The 12,572-nt window shown below is 51.2% G+C and overlaps 1 protein-coding gene across 5 annotated transcripts; it reads left to right on the forward strand.

Annotated features, from left to right (window-relative positions):
- The first annotated feature begins 1,038 nt into the window (after positions 1-1,038).
- On the forward strand, positions 1,039-12,128 carry TAFA3 (TAFA chemokine like family member 3). 5 transcript variants are annotated; one of them, XM_086391900.1, is made up of 7 exons: positions 1,039-2,686; positions 3,598-3,660; positions 3,828-3,881; positions 5,239-5,354; positions 6,033-6,182; positions 7,127-7,251; positions 8,583-12,128. In XM_086391900.1, exons 4-7 carry the CDS (start codon positions 5,240-5,242, stop codon positions 8,592-8,594), a joined length of 402 nt encoding a protein of 133 aa, XP_086248026.1. In that variant the 5' UTR covers positions 1,039-2,686; positions 3,598-3,660; positions 3,828-3,881; position 5,239; the 3' UTR covers positions 8,595-12,128. The 5 variants fall into 5 exon arrangements, with proteins under 5 accessions (XP_086248026.1, XP_086248030.1, XP_086248027.1 ...); XM_086391904.1 differs by lacking the exon at positions 7,127-7,251 and having other exon boundaries at positions 8,583-9,111; XM_086391901.1 differs by lacking the exon at positions 3,598-3,660 and having other exon boundaries at positions 8,583-9,111.
- The last annotated feature ends 444 nt before the right edge of the window (positions 12,129-12,572 follow it).

Here is a 12,572-nt window from a genome sequence, read left to right on the forward strand (position 1 = left end):
GCAAAACGCTTACTTTACTTCAGGCCCTTTACACTACACACTAACCCTGCAAGGTAGGTTTTTGTTATGTTCTTTTTATGGATGAGGCAGGTTTGGACGTTCCTGTTATTTTACATGACTTATTCCAGGAGGTCAACAACCCAGTGTGAAATTTATGCCTGTGTCCATTTCCCAACCACCTAAACTGATACTATCTTAAGAATCAAACTGATTTATATAGATCAGAGAAGAAGGGTTAAGAAGGGTGAAGAGAAGAAGGGTGAAGAGCAGAGGAGTAGGGGCTCCTTTTCTGCCACCCTCTTTCTCTTAACACAGAGACTGAGAGCAATCCAGGTGAACAACTTCTGTGACTGCCACCGGGGGGAGACAGAGGCCAGGCTAAGTGCCTACCTGAGAGGGGAGGGTGGTACTGACAGGCTGCTGAAAGAGTTATGGTCCCTAAGCCTGGCAATTGATTGGGCTTCCAGAGACACCTCCTTCCCCATGCATGGTTCAAATGGGGACAAGGCCCTTAAGGTCCTAATGCAAGTTAGGGTAGTCCTCAGAGGTCACTGGCACCCAGTTCATGACGGCTATTCCATTTCTGGACTCTGTCTGGTGGGTGCTTCCCGAATACGACTCTGTTCCTGGCTAGCCTATAGCCCCAGAAGGGGTGACTTTCCTGGTAGCTTCCAAATAAAAATATCACAGTGGTCATTCAGGTTGGTAGACTTCTATAATTACACCTACACCCTGGGCAGAGAGAAATAAAAAAGAAGTCACAAGAAAAGAAAAAACAAAAGTCAGACCCAAAGGCACACAGAGTGGCAAGGCAGATGGAGATAAAGGACTTGCTGCTGCTGCTAAGGATATTTCCCTCCTGTTTGAGAAAAACTGAAACAAGCTCACAGATAAATGGCATAAACAGCCACAGCAAGCTAAAGACAGAAGAAAAAAATACAACATCCTGGCTATTTTTATTATTCAGTGTTTCTGGGACAGTTTGCTTACCGCTTCTCTGTGTCACTCAGCTCCGTAATTCCTTTTTTTTCCCCTCAGCTCCGTAATTCCTGCTCTTCACAACATCCATCATGATGTGACTGCAAGTGGGCTACAGAGCCAGGGCCCAAAGACCTCCTACTTTCAGCACCAGATGGTCAACAGGGATGTCAACAGTTTCCTTGGGCTCCAGAACAGCCTTCTGACCATACCCAAATCCTAAGGATCTCCTCTCCCTGAATCTCTCACCAGCTATTCCTGGCATCATCACACCTCCTCCATCCTCAGACTGCCCCAGAACCTGGTGAGAAGGTCACCACCTCTGTTCATCCCCAAGGCAGCACAGAGTGAAAGGGAAAAGTAGGCATGCAGTGGGAAGAAGGAGTCTTGTGGGATATTCTTCTCTGCTGAGAACTGTTCAGGGGCTGGTCCTGCCAGGAGTGTGCGAGGCCTCGGCTAGGGGTGGGAACTGGGCATCCTTAAGAGAAGCCCCTCTGTCCTGGGCCACATGCAATGGCTCAGAGTCCAGAACTGGGCTTCTTCCCCTTGCCTCTCCCCTCCGCATTACTCCAACCCGAAACTCCTCTTTAATTAGGAGGAATAGCCTTCAATTAAGAGACAAATTCACACACCAACCACCACTTCCCTCTCTCATTTGTCTAATACTTTCACATTCAGATCACCTGTAATGAATTATACACTGTACATGGCAATTACATTGCGGTTTTTATGGTGATGAAGAAACTGGGTCTCAAGAGTTCCCAAGCTGAGGTCACCCACAGGCCTACCAAAGCCCTCCTGCCTTCTGGGCTCCTACCCTCATACCTCTCCTGGTCCTTCCTGCCCCAGAGGACACCACTCCTGAAGCAGAGATCGTTTGGTATTTCCTCCTGGATTTTTAACATTTAAACACCGAAGGGATAACATATCTATCCAGAAGAAATTGTCAAATAGGATTTTGTGCAACTTAGGAATGTTCTATATCTTTTCTGCCCAATGCAGTAGTCCCTAGCTACATGTGGCAACTGAGCACTTTAAATATCATGAGTATAAATGAGAAACTTAATTATATTTAGATTTAAATAATCACATACGACTAATGGTTGCAAGTTCGGAAATCTTCAAGGCTCAAAGTTTCTGAGTGTCTGAGCTGTCCTCACACTCAGCACCCACACCCCAAGCCCTAAGACGTCCAGAGTTTTGAGGGACTTCTCCGAATTACCCCAGCCTACATCAGGGACCGCATTGCGGGACTGGCTTCTCTTCCCCTCTTCCCCTGGTCTTGCCTCGACCGCCAGGGGTCGCTGTGCCCGCCGGGCGGGCGGAGCGCCGTCCGGGAGGCGGAGGCGACAACCGCTCTGGGCTGGGGAAGCGAGAGCGGCCTCGGGCGAGGAGGAGGAGGCGGCGCGGCTGCCGAGTACTTCCCCAGCCTGCGGGCGGGAGCATCGGAGGGACCCCGGCTGAGCTCTGCAGAGCTGGCCGGGCGGGCCCGGAGCTCCCCGGTGCCCGGAGCGGGCCCCGCCTGACCGTGATGCCACTTTGACCAGAGCCCCACCGCTTCGGGGACACAGCAACTTGGTGAGGGGAACAGAGCTCCGGACTAGACAGCACCGGAGCTGGCCTCAGTCCCCCTTTCGGGTCTCCATCCTGGGCTCAGAGGTGAAGAGAACCTCAGGCCGGTAGAATCAGCTGTCACCGCCTGGGGCAGGTAGGTCCCGGACTTGGGGGCTCAGAACTGGGAGGACTGAGTCGGCGTGGGGCGGGAGAGGTGGGGAAAGGTGGATCCTGTAGTTCACATTCTCAACCCTATGCTGGCATGCAGGGGCTTGGGGGAAACAGCCTGGGAAACTGAGGCAGCTGTGTGGAAGCCCGAGAACAAATCCCAGAAGCTTCTCTCTCTAGCTCTCTTGAAGGGAGGGAATAGAATGCCAGAGAACCCACCTAATACACTCCGAGGTCTTTTGGATTTTGAGGTTCATTAAGAGAGATGAAAACGTTAGATTGGAGGATGTGGCAGCTCAGAGAGAAATGGGATGTGGGGGCTGCCTTTGTAATTATCAAAACAAATATTCCCGAAGAGGGCGGGGAGAAGAGATACCAACTCAGGAAAGAAGTGCTTCTAGAATCTCCTTGCTTTTGGAGAACACCTATCCCAGGGGGTTTTGGCACCACTTCCTCCATCTGCCCCCACAGTCCTTTCTGGGCTCTCACTCGTGGGGAGCCACGACAGGAGGCTCTCCATCCTTCTTGAGCCCCACCATCTGACCTGCCCCAGTTCCACCTCCCTTTGCAGGCTGAGAGAGGGGAGGTCTTAAAACAGACCTTTGGAGCTGAAGCCTCTGGGGCTCAGAAACCTGGAGGGGGAATGGGGGCGAGGGTGGCAGAGTTGAGCCAGCTCCTGGGCAGTCCAGGAAGCAGGTGCGAAGCAGGATGAGGGGAGTGGGCAGCAAAGAGGATTCAGGACCTCGGGGGTTGTTATTCTCAGGAGCCTCTCCCCAGCAGCAGTCTGTCAGATTCTGCTCAGAAACACTTCTCTGGCCTTCATCCCCTTCCCAAGACCAAAGAGGTGATAGCGTTGGTTCGTAGACACCTCCTACCATCTCCCGCTTCTCTTTTCAGGCTTAACACCCTACGTGTTCCCAGAGTCTGCAAGGCCCTCAGCAAATTCCCAAGGCAGAGGAGGTACTTTACCCCCTGTCCTGGCACCTTGGGGAACAGCCTCAGAATTAGGTTCTATTTCAGTGCCCAGTCCACCCGCTAGCCCTCACCCAGGCCCTCTTCCACCCCCTGGAGGGCCACAGGCTCCCTCTGTCCCTTGCAAAGCACAAGAATCTCTCCTGCTTGTCTAGGTAGAGTCTGAAGCCAGTGGATGAACAGACAGAAGTTAAAGGATTCCAAAAAAGGTGAGTTGACAAGGGGGAGTTGGTAAGGGGGGTGCATGAGTAGACATAGATCAATCACTCTTGCCAAAAGGAGCATGGGAGTCCTGGCATCTGGTTTGGCCTCTGGTGTCCCCAGCACCAAGCTGGCACCTGAGGGAGCCCAGTGATGCCCCAAGGGGCCAGCAGTGCAGCAGAAAGGGGGGTTCAGGTCTCTTCTGCTCTTGGTGGCTCCCAGCTGCTCTGTGCCTCTGCTTCCCTGGGATTCCCTCAATTTCTAGTCCACTATCTGGGCAAGATTTGGGAGATGTGAACCAACAAGGATGAAGGAGGAGAAGGAAAGGGGAAGAGAGCAAAAACAAAGTGGTCCAGTGGGAACAGCACAGGTTTCTGGGCTCAGGGCTTTTCGACCCACATGCTGCCTGGTCTTGGGCAAGTTATTTGACTTCTCTGAGCCTCCATTCCATCTCTTCCTTTTTATATTTAATTTTTGTTTAAGTTGAATTGCTAGCAGATTCCTATGGTTCAGAATCCAAAAGATTAAAGAGCAATAGGAAGAAAAAAATGTCTTTTTTCCCTTTACTTCTCGGTCAACCCGTTTCTCACTCTCAGACCACTACTTTCTCTTCTTGGTGGCAAACAATGTTATTAGGGTCTTGTGGTACATTTTCCAGAGTGAGCTAGCTTACTCATATTTGAGCAACATATATAATCCCTCCCTTTTACACATTGAATACACATCACCCTGCACTTTGCTTTTTTCCCCCCCTAAATGATGGGTTATCCTTGGAGACCATTGCATGCCTCAGTACATACAGCATCTCCTCATTCTTTAACAGCGTTCTGTATGGGACTGTATTTGCACACATGGCCCACAATGTATTCAGCCAGTCCTTTATTGATGGTTATTTAGATTGTGTCCAGACTTTTTGAGTATCAGTTTGCTCATCTGTAAAATGGGTACAAATAATTCTACATTGTAGGACAGTTGTGAAGGATTCAAGAGCATGGTTGCAGAGTGTGTGGGTCAGGTGCTCAACACATGGGAATTGGCATTATTATTCCTCCCATGTCACAGCCCTCCATGGGACCATGTCCACGTCATTCTCTAAGACACTTCCTAAGTGTCATCTCTTCCACAGAGCTTTCCATGCTATTCCCAGCAGAACATGTCCTTTCCTACACCCCTTTCCTACTCCGGCACTCACCACTTTCTACAGTGAGTGTGTGCTAGGCCGAGAGCTCCCTGGGGACAAAATGGGTCTTGCCCCACTCTGTGCTTCCCAGACCATGTGGCACAGCAGTGCTGGGACTGGGCACTTGGGTGGCTGGGGGGCGGCTCCTGCCTAGAGTCAAGCAGGGCATGTGCTTCTTTCTGCAGGATGCGTGAGAGGGCCACGCAGACCTGGAACACGGGCGGCTGGCTGCTGGCACTTTGCCTGGCCTGGCTGTGGACCCGCCTGGCCTCAGCTTCCTTGCAGCCTCCAACTCCCACAGGTTTGGAGGAGGTGGTGGGACCGACCCCAGGGGGCATGTGGTTTTCCAAGATGCCTGGAAAGCTGGACACTAACCACCCCACCCTGTTCCACAGCAGGCAGATGTCTGAGGCAGAGTAAAACCCTCAGATTCTAGGGGTTCTGGCACCTGTTCTTCACCCAGGAACTCTGCCCTCTCTGCTATCCCAGCCCGAGAAGGCACCACTAGACCCATTCTCGCCTTCCCTTCCAGCCGGGAAGGTGTTCTGCAGGGAGAGGCACCCCCGGGTCAGAGCTTAAGTCTAGCCTCCTGGCCTAATTCTGTGGTTTTCCTTCTGGGATAGCTAAAGCTGGTGTAAGCGGATCATCCTCCCCCACGCATTGTAAGCCCCGAGGCCCTTGGCCTCACCCGGAGGAGGCCAGGAGGTGGGGGTTGGTGTGGACTCCATCTTTCTCCTGCCCAAGGGCTAGACAATGCCAGGGTGATGAGTGTGGCCTCACTGGGGAGGAAGGAAGGACAGGAGCCCTGGGACGTGGCAGGGAGATTTCATCCACTTCCTCCTCCCCTGCAATTGGAAATCTCTTACCTACCCCTGCCCGAGCTGGGAGGAGGGGCTGAGGACATGGAGTTGCGGGGAAGGGGAGGAGGGCCGCTGGCCTGGGCTGGCCACCCGATCTGGATCTGTGCTGGCCCCTGCAGTCCCCGTGAAGCAGGGCACCTGCGAGGTGATCGCCACCCACCGTTGCTGTAACCGGAACCACATCGAGGAGCGCTCCCAGACCGTTAAATGCTCTTGCTTTTCCGGCCAGGTGGCTGGCACCACCCGGGCAAAGCCCTCCTGTGTGGATGGTGAGTGAGAGGCTGGGACCCAGCGGGGAGGGCCTGGTCAGAGAGATAAGAAGGTCTGTCCAGGCTTCGCCATCTGCTGGGGATGCAATTTCATGCCCATCTCAGGGCTTTCACCCTGGGAGTCTCAAATGAAGGGGCCACCTCTGGGGGGAGGGGCACAGATGTGACCATCCCCATCCCAGAGATGAGGAAAGTGCTGTCACATGCACGTGCCCTCCCTCCCGACCACACCTACTGCCTGACACAGGCACCGATCCCTTTCCTCAGGTGGATCCTCTCAGCCTTCCGGCAGGCTCATCACTTCACACCCATTCCTGCAGACGCTGACTTCTTCACCAGCAGCTCCTTCCCAGGCCTCTCACAGCCCCTCTCACCCTAAAGCCCGCCTTTACCCTCATTCTTTAACAGCTTTAACACATGTCACTCAGCAGTGGATTCCTTCCTATTCATGCCTTTCCTGCAGCCCTGCCCATGTTTATTTTTTTATGCTCACTTGGCAGCACTATAAACACGCCCACTTGTGCTCTCTCCCTGTCTCTCACACACACGTGCCTACCTGTGCACTCCTGGCCTGTGGCCCCCTCAGATGACTTGCACACTTGCTCACTTGTCCTAGAGTGTATGTAGAAGGCTGTGCCTCTCTGCTATTAACCAGGTGGCTCAAGTCAAGGGTTGCCTGAGAGACCACTTCCCCGTCACCCTGCCCTGGCTTTGGTGAGATGGAAGGTCAGTAGGCTTGAGGTTGGTGTGGTTGTGTCCCCAGGCCTCAGCCCGAATACTGCCTTGCAGGCAGATTAGAGTTGGGAAAAGACAAGAGAAATGCGGGGCTCAGAGCCAGGGTGTGTGGGAACGTGCCCTTCATTCTGCACAGACCAGCCCCCCCCACCCCCCACCACTGCATGCAGAGACCTTAGATCTGCCCTCACTGCCTCCTGCTCCCACAGCCTCCATAGTCCTGCAGAAGTGGTGGTGTCACATGGAGCCCTGCCTGCCAGGGGAGGAGTGTAAAGTGCTCCCGGACCTGTCAGGGTGGAGTTGCAGCAGTGGACACAAAGTCAGAACCACCAAGGTATCCAGGGGTGGACACTGCATCCCACCCCTGCTCTTCTGCCTTCACAGTGGGTGGGACAAGGGGGCACAGAGCCCTGGGATCTAGAATGCTGGTTTCCCACAGCGAAAGCAGCAGACCCTCTGGGCTCATTTCCAGACAGTCTCTGCTGGGTTTGTCTGGACTCTAGGGACTGGAGTCAGGTCTTCTGGATTTGAAATCCAGTGTGTCCTTCTGGTACAGTTTCAATCCCTGGGTTGGGAAGATCCCCTGGAGGAGGGAATGGCAACCCTCTCCAGGATTCTCTTGTCTGGAGAATCCCATGGACAGAGGAGCGTGACAGGCTACAGTCCACAGGGTTGCAAAGAGTTAGACATGACTGAAGCAACTTAGCATGCACGCATGCATGCATGTCCTTCTGGGCAGATTCCGTTGCTCCTTAAGCCTTGGTTTCCCCCTCTGCCTTCAGTGAGTTTTCCTCCCAGAAAATGTCAGGTCCTTAGAACAAAGTAGAGAATTGAGGAAATAACCTAGATAATTCCAAGTGGAATCTCTGCAGTGGACATTCTTTCCACCCGCCCCTGCCACCGGCCCCACCCCACGCTCCCATGATTCACTCCTTACAGCTGACACCTGCCTTCCTCTGGTTGAATTGCTGTGCTGACACCACCGGAGAGGGTGGTTATTTTCATGGCTTGCTGCCCGCCCCACAGAGCAAGGGGTCATTAAAATTGTATTGAACTCTTAGCAGTTCCATGTGCGTCACAGTTGATTAGTTGTATCACTCCGTCATGGCCATTCGTATAGATGAGTCACACTGTGGGGGAGGCCGGAACTCTGCCTCCTGCCTTCCCTCTTCACCATCACACCCAGCAAACAAGCATGCAAACAAGACAGCAGAGAAGGAAAGGCCGGCTCTGGAGTTCTGAAGAGAGCAACATTTTCACAGGGCATAGAACAGGAGCCACAGCAAAGTAAGGTGTGGCCAGACCTAAAGTCAAGCTTCCTATCTTCGGGCATGCAAGGACACAGTCATGCTGAGTAGGTTTAAGACTAGAAGAGACCCACCCCAGAGCTTCTGACGTTGGTCACGAGTTCATAGATTTGGGTTTGTAGCCTGTAGATCACTGTGCTTGCCATTTGTTAGCTACTCTGAAGAAAACAGCAGTGACATGTGAGTGATTTGAGTTTGCCTGGGCCACCAGGCTGTGCTTTCCCAGTCTGGACTGCTTCAGGGGAAGGGAGCAGCAGCAATGACCTCTACATGACCTGCATATCCAGGGGAGTCTCTGGCATGCTGGGATGGCACAGGCATTTCCTTCTCTAACCTTCTTGCATCACTTGTTCTCTAGGTGACACGATAGCTCTTGGGGTCATGACCCGACAGCTTGATTGAGCCACGGATGAGAGAAGGGTGTCCAGTTATCAGCCGGCAAATATTGGGATTTGCTTACCTGGGCCCATACCCTGTGCCCAGTACATGGGACTCTTTCCAGGACATTGCAGTCAAACTTCAGAGCAGATCCAGACCTCATGTCTTCAGGCCCATCTCCAGTCACATACCTGTGATGCTGGGCTCTCCTGGAAGACAGAAGGTCAAGATACAATCCCTACCCCTAAGGAATGTTCAATCAAGTTGAAGAGCTGACGAAAGGCATTCTCGATAATTTAGACTAAATTGTGTGGTAGCAGACTGTGGTTTCTGGACCATATGCTGTGAGCATGTTGGGTTTGGGGAGGGGACTCCCACACCTCGTCGGCCACCCTCTAGCCACAGGGCACAAAGACAAGAGGTCGTATTCACCACCCACTACTTCCCTACTTCATGTCCCTCTGAATCCCCAGCAAGTGCTGACCTGCTAAAGGAAAACTCTCCCCTGATGCCTGACTAGCTGTATCTCATTTAAATGGGACTGAATTGACTTGGGAAGGGAAAGCCGAGATGAAGCCAAACAACTTTCCCGAAAAGCTTCTGCAGGGGCCTTGCCTGCTTTGGGCATGCTGGGTATGGGCTGGACAGGATTGTAAAACGACCCCCACCCAGGTACCCCAAGTTTTTGTTTGTTTGCTCATTCTAACAGATGACAAAACTGAGTCCCACAGAGATGAGATGACTGGCCCAAGGTCTCACAGCTTGGGCTCCTAAATCTCTAAGACTGCTAACCTTTCACTTAGCCTGGATATTACAATTGCAGCCTGGGTCTTCCATGCTGTTTTTAGCTCAAGAACAGGAATCTGCAAAGAACTGGCCGGACAGCAAAATGATTCTGAGCAAGAACTTTTACGAAGGTGACTCCTCTCTGAAATAATCCAGAACATCTACCCACCAGGATGTGGGGCCACTGGATCTCCACTCTGCCCTCAGCCCCAAAACCTCCAAACAGACCCCTGACAGTCCAGTTACAGGTGGGCACTCTGAGGTGGCAGCCTCATTGTCCTCTCGAACCTGTCTCTTCCGGAGTCCTTAGGAGTCTGCACCTCTCAGAGGCTCTGGCTCCAAGAGAGGGTCTAGGTAGCATCCAGGGCTGGCTGGTCAGAGTCCTCTTCCTTCTAAGGCCCTTCTGGGCAGCAGGGGAGCCCCTGGTGGGCTAGATAAAGACTCTATCCAGGCCTGAGGGTCAGCCAGTGAGGTTGGCACCCTAGATACTTTGGAGATGACAGATACACAGGCCTCAGAGATGCAAATTACTTGGATGTCGCATCAGTAAGAAAATCACAGACAGCCTCAGTGACTACTGGCATCAGCTGGGATCGGCTAGGATCACCAGGACTGTAGGATGTGATGGGCCTTGAGGGGAAGGTCAGTAGAGACCAGCTGGGACAGTGCTGAATTCTGACTTTCAGAGAAGACAAATCAGGGTTGGGGGTTAGTCTCAGCCCTTCCTGCTACTCTCTCTCCCTCCCTCCCCATGTCGGAAAATCAAGAACATTCACCCCACTCAGGGGTTTATCTTCTTTTTTTTGCCTTTTCATTGCTTTGGTAACAGGATGAACAATGATGCTGGCTTTGGGCTAGACTGTTACTGTCAGAATTCTGACAACTTTGAATCTCTCTGCACACAGTGGAGTCATAAGGGTGGGGGTAGTCAAAGAGTAGATCAAAGGTGGTCATTGCTTCCTTCAAGGTTTTGAAATGAATTAAGGGATTGGCCTACTTTCTGGAAAGGATAGTAAATATTCACAAGCCACAGACAGTCTCTGTGGCATATTCATCTTTGTTGTTTATTTTGTTTCATGATATTTTTTTTTTTGATATTTAAAAAAAAAAAAAAAAACCTTTTAGAATGTGAAAACCATTCTCAGTTCAAGGGCTATACAAAACCAGGCCCCAGGCAATTTTTGGAAGATTGCCAGCCCCAGTGATCCTTTGCAGGCAGGCCATCTCTGAAGCTTGGGTCTGCCTCCCGGCCTGTCTTCAGTGCAGTGGGAACCTGAGCTGGAGGGCTGGGTCGGGTTTTGTTTTTCTTCTAATGTTCCTTGAGAGATTGGCGAGTGAATTATTTAGGCTACAAATGAGACAGCTTTAACTGAGTTGGAGAGTAAGAGCCTGCTCTCCTCGAAGCCAGGATGTGGGCTTCTCTACTCCCTTCCCATCCCTTGAGACTGTGTCCAGGAGGGAGGGAGAAGGCTTCAGTCTCCTGCCCATCTGCTCATCTACAGCCACTGGGCTGTGAGCTGGGGGATGATACTATACCTGAGCGGCCAACCACCACCAGCCCCTGCCTCATCCAGGCTCCTTGGTCCTCTCTGACCTTGCTCATCCTTGCTTCAGAGAAGACTGCTTTCCTTTGGCACATGCTGGAGTTTGCTCATTCATTTTTTTAACTCCTCAAAGCCTCCATTTCCTCTTGACCCATTCATATGTTTATTTGGTGGGCTTTGAGGGGTATTCTTTATATGGCCAGGAGAGCCCCATACAACAGGATCTGGTGGAGAAGGAAAAGCATGCCATCTCCCAACAGAAGCTCCCTTGGATCCTGCTTCCAACTAAGTCAATATTTGTGCACATGTTGTAGCTATCTCAATGGCAGTATAGGAATGCAAATGAATTTTCCTGGAGCACAGAGGTCCTGGAGTCATTTTATGTTCCTTTTCTCCCTTAAGTGGGATGGGCTCTCAGATTTCCTGAGTTGGCTGGTAACTCTATCCACCCAGCTTTGGAAGGAAGATTGCCAACTGCAGAAGATCATTTGGCTAATTTCTGTGGCCTCCTGGCAGTTTCATTAAGGTCTGTGAGTGACATCCTAATTAATGGCCCCTGACAGTTGGCTGGAGTTGAAGCTGCCACTTTCTAAAATCACAATCTTAGAGCTAGGAGGGATTTTAGAGATCATTAACCAACACCCTCATTTGACAGATGAGAAAAGGAAGGCTCAGCGAGGTAAGGTAATTTGCTCAAAATCACACAGCAAGCTTGTGGCAGATCCTGCCCAGTGATCCAGACAAGTGCTCTTTATCCTACTGTACATTGCCTCTTACCCTAGTATAGATGAGGGATCTGAAAAGAAGCCAGAATGTTAGCAAGGATGAATGTGAAAGAGCCTCACTTTAAAATCGCCTGACCCTGTAAATTCAAAAGGACAGAATGAAGAAGAAAGGGAAGCACTTAGAGATGTCTACACAGAAAGAGGGGAGATGGGATAAAAGGGGGGATTGAGATCACTCATTCAGAAGAACATCAAAACACCAAAGCACTACACAAAATAATTAAAACTTGATTTCTGTCCTTCTTGGAGGAGACAGAATGGAGCCCTTATCAGTCTTTGGGAGACCTGTGCAGCCAGTTTTGATGGCTTAAGGCTTCTTTAGAGCCTAGTGCAGGGGTCTGCAAACCAAAGCCCATGGGCCACATCTGGTCCACCACCTGTCTTTGTAAATAAAGTTTTATTGGAATATAACCATGTTCATTTGCTTATTATTGTCTGTGACTACTCTTTCCTGCTATGATAGCAGAGCAAGTCGTTGCAGAGAAACCATATAGCCAACAAGACTTCTTGTTCTGTGCTTGTTCTGTATAGAAGACAGACAGATCTTGAAAATGACGGTGAGTTATCGTAAACTTAACCAGGCGGACTCTATTTTCAGTTTCTGTCCCAGACATGGTTTCTTTACTGGAGCAGACATCCTTTGACACCTAATATCGGAGAAGGCAATGGCATCCCACTCCAGTACTCTTGCCTGGAAAATCCTATGGACGGAGGAGCCTGGTAGGCTGCAGTCCATGGGGTCACTAAGAGTCAGATACGACTAAGCGACTTCACTTTCACTTTTCACTTTCATGCATTGGAGAAGGAAATGGCAACCCACTCCAGTGTTCTTGCCTGGAGAATCCCAGGGATGGT

The sequence above is a fragment of the Bos grunniens genome, chromosome 3 (genome assembly GCF_055505025.1).
Source record: "Bos grunniens cultivar Pamir isolate PY7600 chromosome 3, Bosgru_T2T1.0, whole genome shotgun sequence".
Lineage (NCBI taxonomy): Eukaryota > Metazoa > Chordata > Mammalia > Artiodactyla > Bovidae > Bos > Bos grunniens.

What these genes read in the sequence shown, in the direction of transcription:
- TAFA3 (XM_086391905.1), top strand. Translation starts at nt 5,240, where the DNA reads ATGCGTGAGAGGGCCACGCAGACCTGGAACACGGGCGGCTGGCTGCTG. An exon ending in AAAGCCCTCCTGTGTGGATG is followed by an intron (nt 6,183 to 7,126) that starts GTGAGTGAGAGG and finishes CTGCTCCCACAG; the next exon opens with CCTCCATAGTCCTGCAGAAG. An exon ending in ACAAAGTCAGAACCACCAAG is followed by an intron (nt 7,252 to 7,856) that starts GTATCCAGGGGT and finishes CACTCCTTACAG; the next exon opens with CTGACACCTGCCTTCCTCTG.